At 34.6% G+C, this 24,710-nt stretch overlaps 1 protein-coding gene across 2 annotated transcripts in view; it reads left to right on the top strand.

The window, feature by feature from the left end:
• Positions 1 to 3,877: 3,877 nt before the first annotated feature.
• LOC141162569 (zymogen granule membrane protein 16-like) overlaps positions 3,878 to 24,710 on the top strand; it is a 40,388-nt gene continuing 19,555 nt past the window's right edge. The window contains exons 1-3 of one of the 2 annotated variants that reach the window (XM_073648802.1): positions 3,878 to 4,053; positions 4,247 to 4,290; positions 4,379 to 4,511. In XM_073648802.1, the coding sequence (XP_073504903.1) occupies positions 3,893 to 4,053; positions 4,247 to 4,290; positions 4,379 to 4,511 (338 nt within the window). In that variant the 5' untranslated portion in view covers positions 3,878 to 3,892. Of the gene's footprint in view, positions 4,054 to 4,246; positions 4,291 to 4,375; positions 4,512 to 24,710 lie in introns of both variants that reach the window. The other variant, XM_073648801.1, reaches the window with a different exon arrangement.

Below are 24,710 nucleotides of genomic sequence, written 5' to 3'. Positions count from 1 at the left end.
ACTAGTATCCTGCCCTGTGGAAAGCACAAATGATGGGTCACTGGGGTGAATGTCAGGTGCACGGCACCTCCTGGAGAGTAGCTGAGGTTCTGCCGATCATTTCATGGCTCCGTATTTTCCGTCCGTGTAATATTCTGCTCCTCCGGCGTCGGGGGGAGTTGGGTGACTTTGCCTCCTGCTGACAGTGCTGTACATCTGCTGCAGTCGCAGGATGCTGGGAGTTGTGATCACACAACAGCTGCAGATCATTGTACGCTGTCCCTCCCAGGTGCGTGTCTTCCTCTGTGTCCGCCGTCTCCATCTCTGTATTTATCAATGGGTTGTAAAGTTTGGCGGTGACCATCGGGAGTGAAGGTCGATAGATAATAGATAGCGACCCGTGTGCAGCCTGTGATCGGTGCAGGACCTGATGACTCCTCCGCCCTGCGGCGCACAGCTGGCCGGCTCGTGACGTCATCATTATATGGCTGCGCCATGACTCATTGTATCCTGGTGTGCGGACGAGTGCGTCCTGAGGGTGCAGATACCACTGACATCGGACCTGCGGAGCAGGACCGCATCCAAAATCCGGGAAAGTTCTACTGGATCTGGAACAGTATGGGTCAGTGTGTGCTATACCGCCATATACACTGATCAGAGGAGAAGTGACCAATCAGGGTCCAGATCTCATTTACCAAAGGAAAATGTAATCAATGATCTGATTGGTTGCTACCAGGAATATCACTGCTTTCCTGTATATTGCTGAGAAAGATAGTACGTTCATAATCCAGGTGAATAGATGAATGATAACTCCTGTGTGTAATATCTGGGGTTTAGTCTCACTCCACGCTGCTTCCCTCACAAGGTCCCTTCTGCGCCCATCTCCACCACTTTTTCGAAGCCATAAAACCTAATCCTCCACACTCTACGGAGAGTTTCCCCACTCCGGAATAGGAGGCCTGTTACTATAAATATTGGACTTGTGTTCGCCATTTTCTTTGTAAGTTTTCTGATTGTACCCGATGTATGTAAAAATACGATATACCACCCAGGACGTGACCTTGTTCTCCTCGGAACCTTCTATTGTTCTCAGCAATTTGCGGTCGTAGCTGATGAGCTTTGTTCACACGTCGGTGGTTTTGGTCAGGTTTTTCTGGGCGTTTGTGTGCCGGACGGGAGTCTCCAGGACACAGAGCAGGTTTTTCACTCTTGGTTCTGACATACAGATCGCTGGTCGGTCGCTGAGGTGCGAATGAGGCTTTATAGTTATTTTCGGTGGTGCCGATGCTTCGTTACATATGTGCTTACAATTGTCACCATCATGATTTACTCTCTGTGATCGGCTGCTGAGGGTTTTACATTCTTTCTAGTTTTACTTTTTTATTATTTACTATAATGGCGGCTCCACGCTTCAGATATTTTCTATCATTGATTCCATGGCGCTGTACATAAGAAGGGGTTACAGTGCAAATACAGATATCACAGTAAACTAAACTAACAATGATAGACTGGTACGGAGGGAAGGACCCTGCCCTTGGGGGGGCTTACATTCTACAGGAACAGGGAAGGAGACAGTAGGTTGAGGGGTTGCGGTAGCTTCGGTGTTGTTGGTTGAGGAGGCAGCGGGGTCATTGCAGGCTGCAAGCTTGTTTGAAGAGATGGGTTTTAAGGTTCTGTCTGAAGGATCCGGATGTGGTGGACAATCGGACGTGTTGAGGCACAGAATTCCATAGGACGGGGGATATTCGGTAGAAATTTTGGAGGCGATTGCGTGAGGAACGAATAAGTGTGGAGAAGAGAAGGAGGTCTTGGGAGGACCGGAGGTTACGTGAGGGAATATATCGGGAGATTAGTTCAGAGATGTACGGAGGAGAGAGGTTAAGGATGGCTTTGTAGGTCAGTGTTAGTAGTTTGAACTGGATACGCTGGGGGAATGGGAGCCAATGAAGGGATTTGCAAAGGGGGGGTAACAGAGGAGTAGCGAGACGAGAGATGGAGCAGTCTCGCAGCAGAGTTAAGGATGGACTGGAGGGGTGCGAGAGTGTTAGCAGGTAGGCCACAGAGGAGGATGTTGCAGTAGACGAGGCGGGAGATGATGAGGGCATACACAAGCAGCTTAGTAGATTGAGGGTTGGGGAAAGGACGAATTCTGGAAATATTTTTGAGCTGGAGGCGACAGGAGGTGACGAGAGCTTGGATGTGGGGTTTGAAGGACAGGGCAGAGTCAAGGGTTACTCCGAGGCAGCGGACTGTCGGTACAGCGGAAAGAGTGATGTCATTTACTGTGATAGAAAGATCAGGTGGGGAAGATATGCGAGATGGGGGAAAGATGATTAGTTCAGTTTTGTCCACATTGAGCTTGAGGTAGCGGGAGGAGAAGAAGGAGGAGGATATGGCTGCTAGACATGCTAGGATTCTGGACAGCAGAGGTGACATCTGGGCCAGAGAGGTAGATCTGGGTGTCGTCAGCGTACAGATGGTACTGGAAGCCATGGGATTTTATGAGCTGTCCCAGGCCAAGGGTATAGATTGAGAAGAGTAGGGGGTCCTAGGACAGAGCCTTGAGGGACTCCAGCAGAGAGGGGCAGGATGAGGAGGTAGTGTGGGAGTGGGAGACGCTAAATGTGCGGTTAGAAAGGTTTGAGGAGATCCAGGATAGGGCAAGGTCTTTGATGCCAAAGGAAGAGAGGATCTTTAGTAGGTGGCAGTGGTCAACTGTATCGAAAGCAGAGGACAGGTCAAGAAGGAGGAGTACAGAGAATTGTCTGTTAGCTTTGGCTGTAAGTCATTGGTGATTTTGGTAAGGGCAGTTTCGGTGGAATGGTGGGGGGCGGAAGCCGGATTGTCGGTTGTCGAAGAGAGAATTAGATGAGAAGTGGGAGGAAAGTTCAGCGTGAACGTGTTACTCAAGGAGTTTGGAGGCAAATGGGAGCAGCGATATGGGGCGATAGCTGGACAAGGCGGTTGGGTCGAGGGATGGCTTTTTGAGGATAGGAGTGATTGTGGCATGTTTGAAGGCAGCGGGGAAAGTACCAGAAGATAGTGATAGGTTGAAGAGATGGGATGGAATGAGTGTGGGGGTGAGGTTGGGGAGGAGGTGGGATGGGTTGGGGAGGAGGTGGGATGGGATGGGGTCGAGTGCACATGTGGTGAGGTGTGATTTGGAGATGAGACGAGTAAGGTCTCTTTCCGTGATGTTGGGAAGAGAGGTTATGGGGAAAGGGCAATGGTGTGGAAAACAAAGGGGTTGTGGTGGTCAGACAGTAAAGACTTGCCGTGTTTGGTCAATCTTGTTTTTGAAGTGTGTGGCAAACGCCTCAGCAGAGATGACGGAGGTCGGAGGGGGCAGTGGAGGGCGGAGGAGAGAGTTAAGTGTTGAATAGCTGTTTGGGGTTGTAGGATAGGGAGGATATGAGGGTTGTGAATTAGGCTTGTTTAGCAGAGGTGAGGGCTGATTTGAATGCGAGTGTTGCTTGCTTGAATGCAGTGAAGTCATCTTGAGAATGTGTTTTCTTCCAACGCCGCTCCGCAACCCTGGACGCTTGTCGAAGCTATTTAGTGAGGTTGTTGTGCCAGGGTTGCCTGTTGACTCGTCGCGCTCTGCCATGCCATTCCATTTTCTATGGTATATAAGCTATAATGCGACACGCTGTTTTTTTTTTAATCCGAATGGAATAAAATTTGGATGTTTTTATACAAGTAATTGGGATGTGCAGCTTTCTCTACTTTTTCCACTAATACATATCGCACTCATTGTCCTTGGTGGCTGATTTCATCATCCATCATGATGCAGCCAGCGTTCCTTATCTCTTGGCAGTGGAGCTTACGCTCTGTAGGTTCTTTTCTATAATTAGAGGGAGCAAACACAGATAAGGAGCTGAGCTGTGATGTGGAGAGAATTGCCCATGACCCCATGAGATCCCGATATCTGCCCCACCCTCCTGCCCCCCAGCTGTCCTGCCCTGGTTCCTGGTGTTTGTTCAGGAGGTGGGTTCCTTACCATAAACCCAAACTCTGCCATATAAATATCACCCAGAACGCTGCCCTCATCCCAGAGACCCTATACTCTGACAGGTGAGTGGTGATTACAGGCGCAGGGTTATTAATGCCCGACCTAATGGAAATTATAAGGATATTCAAAATGAATTTTACATCGTATGTACTTGGGGGATTATGAGATTTATTTTCTCTGGTCTCGTATCGCTCACCTTGTGGTGCCATCTTATCAGAGCGATGTGAACATGCATTCATCTCATTTCCTTTGCAGAATGTTGCTCTGGATCCTCCTTGGTATTTGCTGTATCGCTGCAGGTAGGATGGGACCCCCTCACCATAAATGTGCCCGTACATCCCTGCAATTCACAAACCCGTATATCTGATCCTATTCTCCTTCTAGCAGCTCAGCCCCGTAGCTCCTCTTACTCTGGAGAATATGGAGGTGGTGGCGGCAAGCGCTTCTCACACTCTGGAAACCAACTGGATGGACCGATTACAGCCCTGAGGGTTCGCACAAACCGCAACTACATTACAGGGTAAGAAGCCGATTACACGCCTACTAAAACACTGCCCCCCATGTACAGGAATATAACTACTATAATACTGCCCCCCATATACAGGAATATAGCTACTATAATACTGCCCCCCATATACAGGAATATAACTACTATAATACTGCCCCCCATGTACAGGAATATAGCTACTATAATACTGCCCCTATGTACAAGAATATAACTGCTATAATACTGCCCCTATGTACAAGAATATAACTACTATAATACTGCTCTTATATACAAGAATATAACTACTATAATACTGCGCTCTATGTACAAGAATATAACTACTATAATACTGCCCCCTATGTACAAGAATATAACTACTATAATACTGCCCCCCATGTACAGGAATATAACTACTATAATACTGCCCCCCATATACAGGAATATAACTATTATAATACTGCCCCCTATGTACAAGAATATAATTACTATAATACTGACCCCTGTGTACAAGAATATAACTACTATAATACTGCCCCCCATATACAGGAATATAACTACTATAATACTGCCCCCCATGTACAGGAATATAACTACTATAATACTGCCCCCCATATACAGGAATATAACTATTATAATACTGCCCCCTATGTACAAGAATATAACTACTATAATACTGACCCCTGTGTACAAGAATATAAGTACTATAATACTGCCCCCTATATACAAGAATATAACTACTATAATACTGCCCCTATATACAAGAATATAACTATTATAATACTGCCCCTATGTACAAGAATATAACTACTATAATACTGCCCCTATGTACAAGAATATAACTACTATAATACTGACCCCTGTGTACAAGAATATAACTACTATAATACTGACCCCTGTGTACAAGAATATAACTACTATAATACTGCCCCTATGTACAGGAATATAACTACGATACTACTGGATCCCATGTACAGGAATATAACTACTATAATACTGCCCCTATCTACAAGAATATAACTACTATAATACTGATCCTATGTACAAGAATATATCTACTATATTACTGCCCCCTATGTACAAGAATATAACTACTTTAATACTGCTCCCTATGTACAAGAATATAACTACTATAATACTGCCCCTATGTACAAGAATATAACTACTATATTACTGCACCCTATGTACAGGAATATAACTACTACAATACTGCCCCCTATGTACAGGAATATAACTACTATATTACTGCCCCTTATGTACAAGAATATAACTACTATAATACTGCCGCTATGTACAAGAATATAACTACTATAATACTGCCCCTATGTACAAGAACATAACTACTACAATACTGCCCCCTATGTACAAGAATATAACTACTATAATACTGCCCCTATGTACAAGAATATAACTACTATAATACTGCTCCTATGTACAAGAATATAACTACTATAATACTGCCCCCTATGTACAAGAATATAACTACTATAATACTGCCCCCTATATACAAGAATATAACTATTATAATACTGCCCCCTATGTACAGAATATAACTACTGTAATACTGCCCCTATGTACAAGAATATAACTACTATAATACTGCCCCTATGTACAAGAATATAACTTCTATAATACTGCCCCTATGTACAAGAATATAACTACTATAATACTGCCCCCTATGTACAAGAATATAACTACTATAATACTGCCCCCTATGTACAGAATATAACTACTATAATACTGCCCCTATGTACAAGAATATAACTACTATAATACTGCCCCCTATAACAGGAATATAACTACTATAATACTGCCCCTATGTACAAGAATATAACTACTGTAATACTGCTCCTATATACAAGAATATAACTACTATAATACTGCCCCCTATGTACACAATATAACTACTATAATACTGCCCCCTATGTACAAGAATATAACTACTATAATACTGCTCCTTTGTACAAGAATATAACTACTATAATACTGCTCCTATGTACAAGAATATAACTACTATAATACTGCTCCTATGTACAAGAATATAACTACTATAATACTGCCCCTATATACAAGAATATAACTACTATAATACTGCCCCCTATATACAAGAATATAAATACTATAATACTGCCCCCTATGTACAAAAATATAACTACTATAATACTGCTCCTTTGTACAAGAATATAACTACTATAATACTGCTCCTATGTACAAGAATATAACTACTATAATACTGCCCCCTATGTACAGAATATAACTACTATAATACTGCCCCCTATGTACAAGAATATAACTACTATAATACTGCTCCTTTGTACAAGAATATAACTACTATAATACTACCCCTATGTACAAGAATATAACTACTATAATACTGCCCCCTATGTACAAGAATATAACTACTATAATACTGCTCCCTATGTACAAGAATATATCTACTATAATACTGCTCCCTATGTACAAGAATATAACTACTATAATACTGTCCCCTATGTACAGGAATATAACTACTATAATACTGTTCCTATGTACAAGAATATGACTACTATAATACTGCCCCCTATGTACAAGAATATAACTAAAATAATAATGCTCCTATGTACAAGAATATAACTACTATAATACTGCCCCTATGTACAAGAATATAACTACTATAATACTGCCCCTATGTACAAGAATATAACTACTATAATACTGCCCCTATGTACAAGAATATAACTACTATAATACTGCTCCTATGTACAAGTATATAACTACTATAATACTGCTCCTATGTACAAGTATATAACTAGTATAATAATGCCCCTATGTACAAGAATATAACTACTATAATACTGCTCCCTATGTACAAGAATATATCTACTATAATACTGCTCCCTATGTACAAGAATATAACTACTATAATACTGTCCCCTATGTACAGGAATATAACTACTATAATACTGTTCCTATGTACAAGAATATGACTACTATAATACTGCCCCCTATGTACAAGAATATAACTATTATAATACTGCTCCCTATGTACAAGAATATATCTACTATAATACTGCTCCCTATGTACAAGAATATAACTACTATAATACTGTCCCCTATGTACAGGAATATAACTACTATAATACTGTTCCTATGTACAAGAATATGACTACTATAATACTGCCCCCTATGTACAAGAATATAACTATTATAATACTGCCCCCTATGTACAAGAATATAACTACAATAATACTGCTCCTATGTACAAGAATATAACTACTATAATACTGCTCCTCTGTACAAGAATATAACTACTATAATACTGCCCCTATGTACAAGAATATAACTACTATAATACTGCTCCTATGTACAAGAATATAACTACTATAATACTGCCTCCTATGTACAAGAGTATAACTACTATAATACTGCTCCTATGTACAAGAATATAACTACTATAATACTGCCTCCTATGTACAAGAGTATAACTACTATAATACTGCTCCTATGTACAAGAATATAGCTACTATAATACTGCTCCTATGTACAAGAATATAACTACTATAATACTGCCTCCTATGTACAAGAGTATAACTACTATAACACTGCTTTCTCTGTCCAGGAATATAACTACTATAATACTGCTCCTATGTACAAGAATATAACTACTATAATACTGCCAGCTATGTACAAGAAAATAACTACTATAATACTGCCCCCTATGTACAAGAAAATAACTACTATAATACTGCTCCCTATGTACAAGAATATAACTATGATAATACTGCCCCTATGTCCATGAATATAACTACTATAATACTGCTCCCTATGTACAAGAATATAACTATGATAATACTGCCACTATGTACAAGAATATAACTAATATAATACTGCCCCCTATGTCCATGAATATAACTACTATAATACTGCCCCCTATGTACAAGAATATAACTACTATAATACTGCTCCTATGTACAAGAATATAACTACTATAATACTTCCCCCTATGTACAAGAATATAACTACTATAATACTGCCCCCTATGTACAAGAATATAACTACTATAATACTGCCCCCTATGTACAAGAATATAACTACTATAATACTGCCCCCTATGTACAAGAATATAACTACTATAATACTGCCTCCTATGTACAGGAATATAACTACTATAATACTGCCTCCTATGTACAAGAATATAACTACTATAACACTGCTTCCTCTGTCCAGGAATATAACTACTATAATACTGCTCCTATGTACAAGAATATAACTACTATAATACTGCCCCCTATGTACAAGAATATAACTACTATAATACTGCTCCCTATGTACAAGAATATAACTATGATAATACTGCCACTATGTACAAGAATATAACTACTATAATACTGCCCCCTATGTCCATGAATATAACTACTATAATACTGCCCCCTATGTACAAGAATATAACTACTATAATACTGCTCCTATGTACAAGAATATAACTACTATAATACTTCCCCCTATGTACAAAAATATAACTACTATAATACTGCCCCCTATGTACAAGAATATAACTACTATAACACTGCCCCCTATGTACAAGAATATAACTACTATAATACTGCCCCCTATGTACAAGAATATAACTACTATAATACTGCCTCCTATGTACAGGAATATAACTACTATAATACTGCCCACTATGTACAAGAATATAACTACTATAATACTGCCCCTATGTACAAGAATATAACTACTATAATACTGCCCCTATGTACAAGAATATAACTATTATAATACTGCCCCTTATGTACAAGAATATAACTACTATAATACTGCCCCCTATGTACAAGAATATAACTACTATAATACTCCTCCTATGTACAAGAATATAACTACTATAATACTGCTCCTATGTACAAGAATATAACTATTATAATACTGCCCCTATGTACAGGAATATAACTACTATAATACTGTCCCCTATGTACAAGAATATAACTACTATAATACTGCTCCTATGTACAAGAATATAACTACTATATTACTGCCCCCTATGTACAGGAACATAACTACTATAATACTGCTCCTATGTACAAGAATATAACTACTATAATACTGTCCCCTATGTACAAGAATATAACTACTATAATACTGCTCCTATGTACAAGAATAAAACTACTATAATACTGTCCCCTATGTACAAGAATATAACTACTATAATACTGCTCCTATGTACAAGAATATAACTACTATAATACTGCCCCCTATGTACAAGAATATAACTACTATAATACTGCTCCTATGTACAGGAATATAACTACTATAATACTGCTCCTATGTACAAGAATATAACTACTATAACACTGCCTCTATGTACAAGAATATAACTACTATAATACTGCTCCTATGTACAGGAATATAACTACTATAATACTGCCCCTATGTACAAGAATATAACTACTATAATACTGCCCCTATGTACTAGAATATAACTACTATAATACTGACCCTATGTACAAGAATAGAACTACTATAATACTGCTCCTATGTACAGGAATATAACTACTATAATACTGCTCCTATGTACAAGAATATAACTACTATAATACTGCCCCTATGTACAAGAATATAACTACTATAATACTGCTCCTATGTACAGGAATATAACTACTATAATACTGCCCCTATGTACAAGAATATAACTACTATAATACTGCTCCTATGTACAGGAATATAACTACTATAATACTGCCCCCTATGTACAAGAATATAACTACTATAATACTGCTCCTATATACAAGAATATAACTACTATAATACTGCCCCTATATACAAGAATATAACTACTATAATACTGCCCCTATGTACAAGAATATAACTACTATAATACTGCCCCTATGTACAAGAATATAACTACTATAATACTGCTCCTATGTACAAGAATATGACTACTATAATACTGCTCCTATGTACAAGGATATAACTACTATAATACTGCCCCCTATGTACAAGAATATAATTACTATAATACTGACCCCTGTGTACAAGAATATAACTACTATAATACTGCCCCCCATATACAGGAATATAACTACTATAATACTGCCCCCCATGTACAGGAATATAACTACTATAATACTGCCCCCCATATACAGGAATATAACTATTATAATACTGCCCCCTATGTACAAGAATATAACTACTATAATACTGACCCCTGTGTACAAGAATATAACTACTATAATACTGCCCCCTATATACAAGAATATAACTACTATAATACTGCCCCCTATATACAAGAATATAACTATTATAATACTGCCCCTATGTACAAGAATATAACTACTATAATACTGCCCCTATGTACAAGAATATAACTACTATAATACTGACCCCTGTGTACAAGAATATAACTACTATAATACTGACCCCTGTGTACAAGAATATAACTACTATAATACTGCCCCTATGTACAGGAATATAACTACGATACTACTGGATCCCATGTACAGGAATATAACTACTATAATACTGCCCCTATCTACAAGAATATAACTACTATAATACTGATCCTATGTACAAGAATATATCTACTATATTACTGCCCCCTATGTACAAGAATATAACTACTTTAATACTGCTCCCTATGTACAAGAATATAACTACTATAATACTGCCCCTATGTACAAGAATATAACTACTATATTACTGCCCCCTATGTACAGGAATATAACTACTACAATACTGCCCCCTATGTACAGGAATATAACTACTATATTACTGCCCCTTATGTACAAGAATATAACTACTATAATACTGCCGCTATGTACAAGAATATAACTACTATAATACTGCCCCTATGTACAAGAACATAACTACTACAATACTGCCCCCTATGTACAAGAATATAACTACTATAATACTGCCCCTATGTACAAGAATATAACTACTATAATACTGCTCCTATGTACAAGAATATAACTACTATAATACTGCCCCCTATGTACAAGAATATAACTACTATAATACTGCCCCCTATATACAAGAATATAACTATTATAATACTGCCCCCTATGTACAGAATATAACTACTGTAATACTGCCCCTATGTACAAGAATATAACTACTATAATACTGCCCCTATGTACAAGAATATAACTACTATAATACTGCCCCTATGTACAAGAATATAACTACTATAATACTGCCCCCTATGTACAAGAATATAACTACTATAATACTGCCCCCTATGTACAGAATATAACTACTATAATACTGCCCCTATGTACAAGAATATAACTACTATAATACTGCCCCCTATAACAGGAATATAACTACTATAATACTGCCCCTATGTACAAGAATATAACTACTGTAATACTGCTCCTATATACAAGAATATAACTACTATAATACTGCCCCCTATGTACACAATATAACTACTTTAATACTGCCCCCTATGTACAAGAATATAACTACTATAATACTGCTCCTTTGTACAAGAATATAACTACTATAATACTGCTCCTATGTACAAGAATATAACTACTATAATACTGCTCCTATGTACAAGAATATAACTACTATAATACTGCCCCTATATACAAGAATATAACTACTATAATACTGCCCCCTATATACAAGAATATAAATACTATAATACTGCCCCCTATGTACAAAAATATAACTACTATAATACTGCTCCTTTGTACAAGAATATAACTACTATAATACTGCTCCTATGTACAAGAATATAACTACTATAATACTGCCCCCTATGTACAGAATATAACTACTATAATACTGCCCCCTATGTACAAGAATATAACTACTATAATACTGCTCCTTTGTACAAGAATATAACTACTATAATACTACCCCTATGTACAAGAATATAACTACTATAATACTGCCCCCTATGTACAAGAATATAACTACTATAATACTGCTCCCTATGTACAAGAATATATCTACTATAATACTGCTCCCTATGTACAAGAATATAACTACTATAATACTGTCCCCTATGTACAGGAATATAACTACTATAATACTGTTCCTATGTACAAGAATATGACTACTATAATACTGCCCCCTATGTACAAGAATATAACTAAAATAATAATGCTCCTATGTACAAGAATATAACTACTATAATACTGCCCCTATGTACAAGAATATAACTACTATAATACTGCCCCTATGTACAAGAATATAACTACTATAATACTGCCCCTATGTACAAGAATATAACTACTATAATACTGCTCCTATGTACAAGTATATAACTACTATAATACTGCTCCTATGTACAAGTATATAACTAGTATAATAATGCCCCTATGTACAAGAATATAACTACTATAATACTGCTCCTATGTACAAGTATATAACTACTATAATACTGCTATGTACAAGAATATAACTACTATAATACTGCCCCCTATGTACAAGAATATAACTACTATAATACTGCTCCCTATGTACAAGAATATATCTACTATAATACTGCTCCCTATGTACAAGAATATAACTACTATAATACTGTCCCCTATGTACAGGAATATAACTACTATAATACTGTTCCTATGTACAAGAATATGACTACTATAATACTGCCCCCTATGTACAAGAATATAACTATTATAATACTGCTCCCTATGTACAAGAATATATCTACTATAATACTGCTCCCTATGTACAAGAATATAACTACTATAATACTGTCCCCTATGTACAGGAATATAACTACTATAATACTGTTCCTATGTACAAGAATATGACTACTATAATACTGCCCCCTATGTACAAGAATATAACTATTATAATACTGCCCCCTATGTACAAGAATATAACTACAATAATACTGCTCCTATGTACAAGAATATAACTACTATAAAACTGCTCCTCTGTACAAGAATATAACTACTATAATACTGCCCCTATGTACAAGAATATAACTATTATAATACTGCTCCTATGTACAAGAATATAACTACTATAATACTGCCTCCTATGTACAAGAGTATAACTACTATAATACTGCTCCTATGTACAAGAATATAACTACTATAATACTGCCTCCTATGAACAAGAGTATAACTACTATAATACTGCTCCTATGTACAAGAATATAGCTACTATAATACTGCTCCTATGTACAAGAATATAACTACTATAATACTGCCTCCTATGTACAAGAGTATAAATACTATAACACTGCTTTCTCTGTCCAGGAATATAACTACTATAATACTGCTCCTATGTACAAGAATATAACTACTATAATACTGCCCCCTATGTACAAGAATATAACTACTATAATACTGCCCCCTATGTACAAGAATGTAACTACTATAATACTGCTCCCTATGTACAAGAATATAACTATGATAATACTGCCCCTATGTCCATGAATATAACTACTATAATACTGCTCCCTATGTACAAGAATATAACTATGATAATACTGCCACTATGTACAAGAATATAACTAATATAATACTGCCCCCTATGTCCATGAATATAACTACTATAATACTGCCCCCTATGTACAAGAATATAACTACTATAATACTGTTCCTATGTACAAGAATATAACTACTATAATACTTCCCCCTATGTACAAGAATATAACTACTATAATACTGCCCCCTATGTACAAGAATATAACTACTATAATACTGCCCCCTATGTACAAGAATATAACTACTATAATACTGCCCCCTATGTACAAGAATATAACTACTATAATACTGCCTCCTATGTACAGGAATATAACTACTATAATACTGCCTCCTATGTACAAGAATATAACTACTATAACACTGCTTCCTCTGTCCAGGAATATAACTACTATAATACTGCTCCTATGTACAAGAATATAACTACTATAATACTGCCCCCTATGTACAAGAATATAACTACTATAATACTGCCCCCTATGTACAAGAATATAACTACTATAATACTGCTCCCTATGTACAAGAATATAACTATGATAATACTGCCACTATGTACAAGAATATAACTACTATAATACTGCCCCCTATGTACAAGAATATAACTACTATAATACTGCTCCCTATGTACAAGAATATAACTATGATAATACTGCCACTATGTACAAGAATATAACTACTATAATACTGCCCCCTATGTCCATGAATATAACTACTATAATACTGCCCCCTATGTACAAGAATATAACTACTATAATACTGCTCCTATGTACAAGAATATAACTACTATAATACTTCCCCCTATGTACAAAAATATAACTACTATAATACTGCCCCCTATGTACAAGAATATAACTACTATAACACTGCCCCCTATGTACAAGAATATAACTACTATAATACTGCCCCCTATGTACAAGAATATAACTACTATAATACTGCCTCCTATGTACAGGAATATAACTACTATAATACTGCCCACTATGTACAAGAATATAACTACTATAATACTGCTCCTATGTACAAGAATATAACTATTATAATACTGCCCCTTATGTACAAGAATATAACTACTATAATACTGCCCCCTATGTACAAGAATATAACTACTATAATACTGCTCCTATGTACAAGAATATAACTATTATAATACTGCCCCTATGTACAGGAATATAAGTACTATAATACTGTCCCCTATGTACAAGAATATAACTACTATAATACTGCTCCTATGTACAAGAATATAACTACTATATTACTGCCCCCTATGTACAGGAACATAACTACTATAATACTGCTCCTATGTACAAGAATATAACTACTATAATACTGTCCCCTATGTACAAGAATATAACTACTATAATACTGCTCCTATGTACAAGAATAAAACTACTATAATACTGTCCCCTATGTACAAGAATATAACTACTATAATACTGCTCCTATGTACAAGAATATAACTACTATAATACTGCCCCCTATGTACAAGAATATAACTACTATAATACTGCTCCTATGTACAGGAATATAACTACTATAATACTGCTCCTATGTACAAGAATATAACTACTATAACACTGCCTCTATGTACAAGAATATAACTACTATAATACTGCTCCTATGTACAGGAATATAACTACTATAATACTGCCCCTATGTACAAGAATATAACTACTATAATACTGCCCCTATGTACTAGAATATAACTACTATAATACTGACCCTATGTACAAGAATAGAACTACTATAATACTGCTCCTATGTAAGGGAATACAACTACTATAATACTGCTCCTATGTACAAGAATATAACTACTATAATACTGCCCCTATGTACAAGAATATAACTACTATAATACTGCTCCTATGTACAGGAATATAACTACTATAATACTGCCCCAATGTACAAGAATATAACTACTATAATACTGCTCCTATGTACAGGAATATAACTACTATAATACTGCCCCCTATGTACAAGAATATAACTACTATAATACTGCTCCTATATACAAGAATATAACTACTATAATACTGCCCCTATATACAAGAATATAACTACTATAATACTGCCCCTATGTACAAGAATATAACTACTATAATACTGCCCCTATGTACAAGAATATAACTACTATAATACTGCTCCTATGTACAAGAATATGACTACTATAATACTGCTCCTATGTACAAGGATATAACTACTATAATACTGCCCCCTATGTACAAGAATATAACTACTATAATACTGCTCCTATGTACAAGAATATAACTACTATAATACTGCCCCTATGTACAAGAATATAACTACTATAATACTGCCCCTATGTACAAGAATATAACTACTATAATACTGCTCCTATGTACAAGAATATAACTACTATAATACTGCTTCTATGTACAAGGATATAACTACTATAATACTGCCCCCTATGTACAAGAATATAACTACTATAATACTGCTCCTATGTACAAGGATATAACTACTATAATACTGCCCCTATATACAAATATATAACTACTATAATACTGCCCCTATGTACAAGAATATAACTACTATAATACTGCCCCCTATGTACAAGAATATAACTACTATAATACTGCCCCTATGTACAAGAATATAACTACTATAATACTGCTCCTATGTACAAGAATATAACTACTATAATACTGCTCCATTGTACAAGGATATAACTACTATAATACTGCCCCCTATGTACAAGAATATAACTACTATATTACTGCCCCCTATGTACAGGAACATAACTACTATAATACTGCTCCTATGTACAAGAATATAACTACTATAATACTGTCCCCTATGTACAAGAATATAACTACTATAATACTGCTCCTATGTACAAGAATAAAACTACTATAATACTGTCCCCTATGTACAAGAATATAACTACTATAATACTGCTCCTATGTACAAGAATATAACTACTATAATACTGCCCCCTATGTACAAGAATATAACTACTATAATACTGCTACTATGTACAGGAATATAACTACTATAATACTGCTCCTATGTACAAGAATATAACTACTATAACACTGCCTCTATGTACAAGAATATAACTACTATAATACTGCTCCTATGTACAGGAATATAACTACTATAATACTGCCCCTATGTACAAGAATATAACTACTATAATACTGCCCCTATGTACTAGAATATAACTACTATAATACTGACCCTATGTACAAGAATAGAACTACTATAATACTGCTCCTATGTAAGGGAATATAACTACTATAATACTGCTCCTATGTACAAGAATATAACTACTATAATACTGCCCCTATGTACAAGAATATAACTACTATAATACTGCTCCTATGTACAGGAATATAACTACTATAATACTGCCCCTATGTACAAGAATATAACTACTATAATACTGCTCCTATGTACAGGAATATAACTACTATAATACTGCCCCCTATGTACAAGAATATAACTACTATAATACTGCTCCTATATACAAGAATATAACTACTATAATACTGCCCCTATATACAAGAATATAACTACTATAATACTGCCCCTATGTACAAGAATATAACTACTATAATACTGCCCCTATGTACAAGAATATAACTACTATAATACTGCTCCTATGTACAAGAATATGACTACTATAATACTGCTCCTATGTACAAGGATATAACTACTATAATACTGCCCCCTATGTACAAGAATATAACTACTATAATACTGCTCCTATGTACAAGAATATAACTACTATAATACTGCCCCTATGTACAAGAATATAACTACTATAATACTGCCCCTATGTACAAGAATATAACTACTATAATACTGCTCCTATGTACAAGAATATAACTACTATAATACTGCTTCTATGTACAAGGATATAACTACTATAATACTGCCCCCTATGTACAAGAATATAACTACTATAATACTGCTCCTATGTACAAGGATATAACTACTATAATACTGCCCCTATATACAAATATATAACTACTATAATACTGCCCCTATGTACAAGAATATAACTACTATAATACTGCCCCCTATGTACAAGAATATAACTACTATAATACTGCCCCTATGTACAAGAATATAACTACTATAATACTGCTCCTATGTACAAGAATATAACTACTATAATACTGCTCCATTGTACAAGGATATAACTACTATAATACTGCCCCCTATGTACAAGAATATAACTACTATAATACTGCTCCTATGTACAAGAATATAACTACTATAATACTGCTCCTATGTACAAGAATATAACTACTATAATACTGCTGCTATGTACAAGAATATAACTACTATAATACTGCCCCCTATGTACAAGAATATAACTACTATAATACTGCCCCTATATACAAATATATAACTACTATAATACTGCCCCTATGTACAAGAATATAACTACTATAATACTGCCCCCTATGTACAAGAATATAACTACTATAATACTGCCCCTATGTACAAGAATATAACTACTATAATACTGCTCCTATGTACAAGAATATAACTACTATAATACTGCTCCATTGTACAAGGATATAACTACTATAATACTGCCCCCTATGTACAAGAATATAACTACTATAATACTGCTCCTATGTACAAGAATATAACTACTATAATACTGCTCCTATGTACAAGAATATAACTACTATAATACTGCTGCTATGTACAAGAATATAACTACTATAATACTGCCCCCTATGTACAAGAATACAACTACTATAATACTGCCCCTATGTACAAGAATATAACTACTATAATACTGCCCCTATGTACAAGAATATAACTACTATAATACTGCCCCCTATGTACAAGAATATAACTACTATAATACTGCCCCCTATGTACAAGAATATTACTACTGTAATACTGCCCCTATGTACAAGAATATAACTACTATAATACTGCTCCTATATACAAGAATATAACTACTATAACATTGCCCCTATCTATAAGAATATAACTACTATAATACTGCCCCTATGTACAAGAATATAACTACTATAATACTGCTCCTATATACAAGAATATAACTACTATAATATTGCCCCTATCTACAAGAATATAACTACTATAATACTGCTCCTATCTACAAGAATATAACTACTATAATACTGCTGTCTATGTTCAAGAATATAACTACTATAATACTGCCCCTATGTACAAGAATATAACTACTATAATACTGCTCCTATATACAAGAATATAACTACTATAATACTGCCCCTATGTACAAGAATATAACTACTATAATACTGCTCCCTATGTACAAGAATATAACTACTATAATACTGCCCCCATGTACAAGAATATAAGTACTATAATACTGCCCCCATGTACAAGAATATAACTACTATAATACTGCCCCCTATGTACAAGAATATAACTATTATAATACTGCCCCTTATGTACAAGAATATAACTACTATAATACTGCCCCATGTACAAGAATATAACTACTATAATACTGCCCCTTATGTACAAGAATATAACTACTATAATACTGCCCCCATGTACAAGAATATAACTACTATAATACTGCCCCCTATGTACAAGAATATAACTACTATAATACTGCCCCCATGTACAAGAATATAACTACTATAATACTGCCCCCATGTACAAGAATATAACTACTATAATACTGCCCCCTATGTACAAGAATATAACTATTATAATACTGCCCCTTATGTACAAGAATATAACTACTATAATACTGCCCCCCATGTACAAGAATATAACTAACATAATACTGCCCCCTATGTACAAGAATATAACTACTATAATACTGCCCCCATGTACAAGAATATAACTACTATAATACCGCCCCTATGTACAAGAATATAACTACTATAATACTGCCCCCATGTACAAGAATATAACTACTATAATACTGCCCCCTATGTACAAGAATATAACTATTATAATACTGCCCCTTATGTACAAGAATATAACTACTATAATACTGCCCCCATGTACAAGAATATAACTAGTATAATAATGCCCCTATGTACAAGAATATAACTATTATAATACTGCACCTATGTACATGAATATAACTACTATAATACTGCTCCTATGTACAAGAATATAACTACTATAATACTGCCCCCATGTACAAGAATATAACTACTATAATACTGCCCCCTATGTACAAGAATATAACTACTATAATACTGCCCCTATGTACAAGAATATAACTACTATAATACTGCCCCCTATGTACAAGAATATGACTACTATAATACTGCTCCTTTGTACAAGAATATAACTACTATAATACTGTCCCCTATGTACAAGAATATAACTACTATAATACTGCTCCTATGTACAAGAATATAACTACTATATTACTGCCCCCTATGTACAGGAACATAACTACTATAATACTGCTCCTATGTACAAGAATATAACTACTATAATACTGTCCCCTATGTACAAGAATATAACTACTATAATACTGCTCCTATGTACAAGAATATAACTAATATAATACTGCCCCTATGTACAAGAATATAACTACTATAATACTGCCCCCTATGTACAAGAATATAACTACTATAATACAGCTCCTATGTACAAGAATATAACTACTATAACACTGCCTCTATGTACAAGAATATAACTACTATAATACTGCTCCAATGTACAAGAATATAACTACTATAATACTGCCCCTATATACAAGAATATAACTACTATAATACTGCTCCTATGTACAGGAATATAACTACTATAATACTGCTCCTATGTACAAGAATATAACTACTATAATACTGCCCCTATGTACAAGAATATAACTACTATAATACTGCTCCTATGTACAGGAATATAACTACTATAATACTGCCCCTATGTACAAGAATATAACTACTATAATACTGCTCCTATGTACAGGAATATAACTACTATAATACTGCCCCCTATGTACAAGAATATAACTACTATAATACTGCTCCTATATACAAGAATATAACTACTATAATACTGCCCCTATATACAAGAATATAACTACTATAATACTGCCCCTATGTACAAGAATATAACTACTATAATACTGCCCCCTATGTACAAGAATATAACTACTATAATACTGCCCCTATGTACAAGAATATAACTACTATAATACTGCTCCTATGTACAAGAATATAACTACTATAATACTGCTCCTATGTACAAGGATATAACTACTATAATACTGCCCCCTATGTACAAGAATATAACTACTATAATACTGCCCCCTATGTACAAGAATATAACTACTATAATACTGCCCCTATGTACAAGAATATAACTACTATAATACTGCCCCTATGTACAAGAATATAACTACTATAATACTGCTCCTATGTACAAGAATATGACTACTATAATACTGCTCCTATGTACAAGGATATAACTACTATAATACTGCCCCCTATGTACAAGAATATAACTACTATAATACTGCTCCTATGTACAAGAATATAACTACTATAATACTGCCCCTATGTACAAGAATATAACTACTATAATACTGCCCCTATGTACAAGAATATAACTACTATAATACTGCTCCTATGTACAAGAATATAACTACTATAATACTGCTTCTATGTACAAGGATATAACTACTATAATACTGCCCCCTATGTACAAGAATATAACTACTATAATACTGCTCCTATGTACAAGGATATAACTACTATAATACTGCCCCTATATACAAATATATAACTACTATAATACTGCCCCTATGTACAAGAATATAACTACTATAATACTGCCCCCTATGTACAAGAATATAACTACTATAATACTGCCCCTATGTACAAGAATATAACTACTATAATACTGCTCCTATGTACAAGAATATAACTACTATAATACTGCTCCATTGTACAAGGATATAACTACTATAATACTGCCCCCTATGTACAAGAATATAACTACTATAATACTGCTCCTATGTACAAGAATATAACTACTATAATACTGCTCCTATGTACAAGAATATAACTACTATAATACTGCTGCTATGTACAAGAATATAACTACTATAATACTGCCCCCTATGTACAAGAATATAACTACTATAATACTGCCCCTATATACAAATATATAACTACTATAATACTGCCCCTATGTACAAGAATATAACTACTATAATACTGCCCCCTATGTACAAGAATATAACTACTATAATACTGCCCCTATGTACAAGAATATAACTACTATAATACTGCTCCTATGTACAAGAATATAACTACTATAATACTGCTCCATTGTACAAGGATATAACTACTATAATACTGCCCCCTATGTACAAGAATATAACTACTATAATACTGCTCCTATGTACAAGAATATAACTACTATAATACTGCTCCTATGTACAAGAATATAACTACTATAATACTGCTGCTATGTACAAGAATATAACTACTATAATACTGCCCCCTATGTACAAGAATACAACTACTATAATACTGCCCCTATGTACAAGAATATAACTACTATAATACTGCCCCTATGTACAAGAATATAACTACTATAATACTGCCCCCTATGTACAAGAATATAACTACTATAATACTGCCCCCTATGTACAAGAATATTACTACTGTAATACTGCCCCTATGTACAAGAATATAACTACTATAATACTGCTCCTATATACAAGAATATAACTACTATAACATTGCCCCTATCTATAAGAATATAACTACTATAATACTGCCCCTATGTACAAGAATATAACTACTATAATACTGCTCCTATATACAAGAATATAACTACTATAATATTGCCCCTATCTACAAGAATATAACTACTATAATACTGCTCCTATCTACAAGAATATAACTACTATAATACTGCTGTCTATGTTCAAGAATATAACTACTATAATACTGCCCCTATGTACAAGAATATAACTACTATAATACTGCTCCTATATACAAGAATATAACTACTATAATACTGCCCCTATGTACAAGAATATAACTACTATAATACTGCTCCCTATGTACAAGAATATAACTACTATAATACTGCCCCCATGTACAAGAATATAAGTACTATAATACTGCCCCCATGTACAAGACTATAACTACTATAATACTGCCCCCTATGTACAAGAATATAACTATTATAATACTGCCCCTTATGTACAAGAATATAACTACTATAATACTGCCCCATGTACAAGAATATAACTACTATAATACTGCCCCTTATGTACAAGAATATAACTACTATAATACTGCCCCCATGTACAAGAATATAACTACTATAATACTGCCCCCTATGTACAAGAATATAACTACTATAATACTGCCCCCATGTACAAGAATATAACTACTATAATACTGCCCCCATGTACAAGAATATAACTACTATAATACTGCCCCCTATGTACAAGAATATAACTATTATAATACTGCCCCTTATGTACAAGAATATAACTACTATAATACTGCCCCCTATGTACAAGAATATAACTACTATAATACTGCTCCTTTGTACAAGAATATAACTACTATAATACTGTCCCCTATGTACAAGAATATAACTACTATAATACTGCTCCTATGTACAAGAATATAACTACTATATTACTGCCCCCTATGTACAGGAACATAACTACTATAATACTGCTCCTATGTACAAGAATATAACTACTATAATACTGTCCCCTATGTACAAGAATATAACTACTATAATACTGCTCCTATGTACAAGAATATAACTAATATAATACTGCCCCTATGTACAAGAATATAACTACTATAATACTGCCCCCTATGTACAAGAATATAACTACTATAATACAGCTCCTATGTACAAGAATATAACTACTATAACACTGCCTCTATGTACAAGAATATAACTACTATAATACTGCTCCAATGTACAAGAATATAACTACTATAATACTGCCCCTATATACAAGAATATAACTACTATAATACTGCTCCTATGTACAGGAATATAACTACTATAATACTGCTCCTATGTACAAGAATATAACTACTATAATACTGCCCCTATGTACAAGAATATAACTACTATAATACTGCTCCTATGTACAGGAATATAACTACTATAATACTGCCCCTATGTACAAGAATATAACTACTATAATACTGCTCCTATGTACAGGAATATAACTACTATAATACTGCCCCCTATGTACAAGAATATAACTACTATAATACTGCTCCTATATACAAGAATATAACTACTATAATACTGCCCCTATATACAAGAATATAACTACTATAATACTGCCCCTATGTACAAGAATATAACTACTATAATACTGCCCCCTATGTACAAGAATATAACTACTATAATACTGCCCCTATGTACAAGAATATAACTACTATAATACTGCTCCTATGTACAAGAATATAACTACTATAATACTGCTCCTATGTACAAGGATATAACTACTATAATACTGCCCCCTATGTACAAGAATATAACTACTATAATACTGCCCCCTATGTACAAGAATATAACTACTATAATACTGCTCCTATGTACAAGAATATAACTACTATAATACTGCCCCTATGTACAAGAATATAACTACTATAATCCTGCTCCTATGTACAAGAATATAACTACTATAATACTGCTCCTATGCACAAGGATATAACTACTATAATACTGTCCCCTATGTACAAGAATGTAACTACTATAATACTGCTCCTATGTACAAGGATATAACTACTATAATACTGCCCCCTATGTACAAGAATATAACTACTATAATACTGCCCCCTATGTACAAGAATATAACTAC

Source organism: Phyllobates terribilis, unplaced genomic scaffold (assembly GCF_046119375.1).
Source record: "Phyllobates terribilis strain yellow unplaced genomic scaffold, ASM4611937v1 Scaffold_9__5_contigs__length_417890890, whole genome shotgun sequence".
NCBI classification, from domain to species: Eukaryota; Metazoa; Chordata; class Amphibia; order Anura; family Dendrobatidae; genus Phyllobates; species Phyllobates terribilis.
The sequence above is the reverse complement of the archived record's forward strand: the minus strand, read 5'-3'. Positions and strand labels throughout refer to the sequence as shown.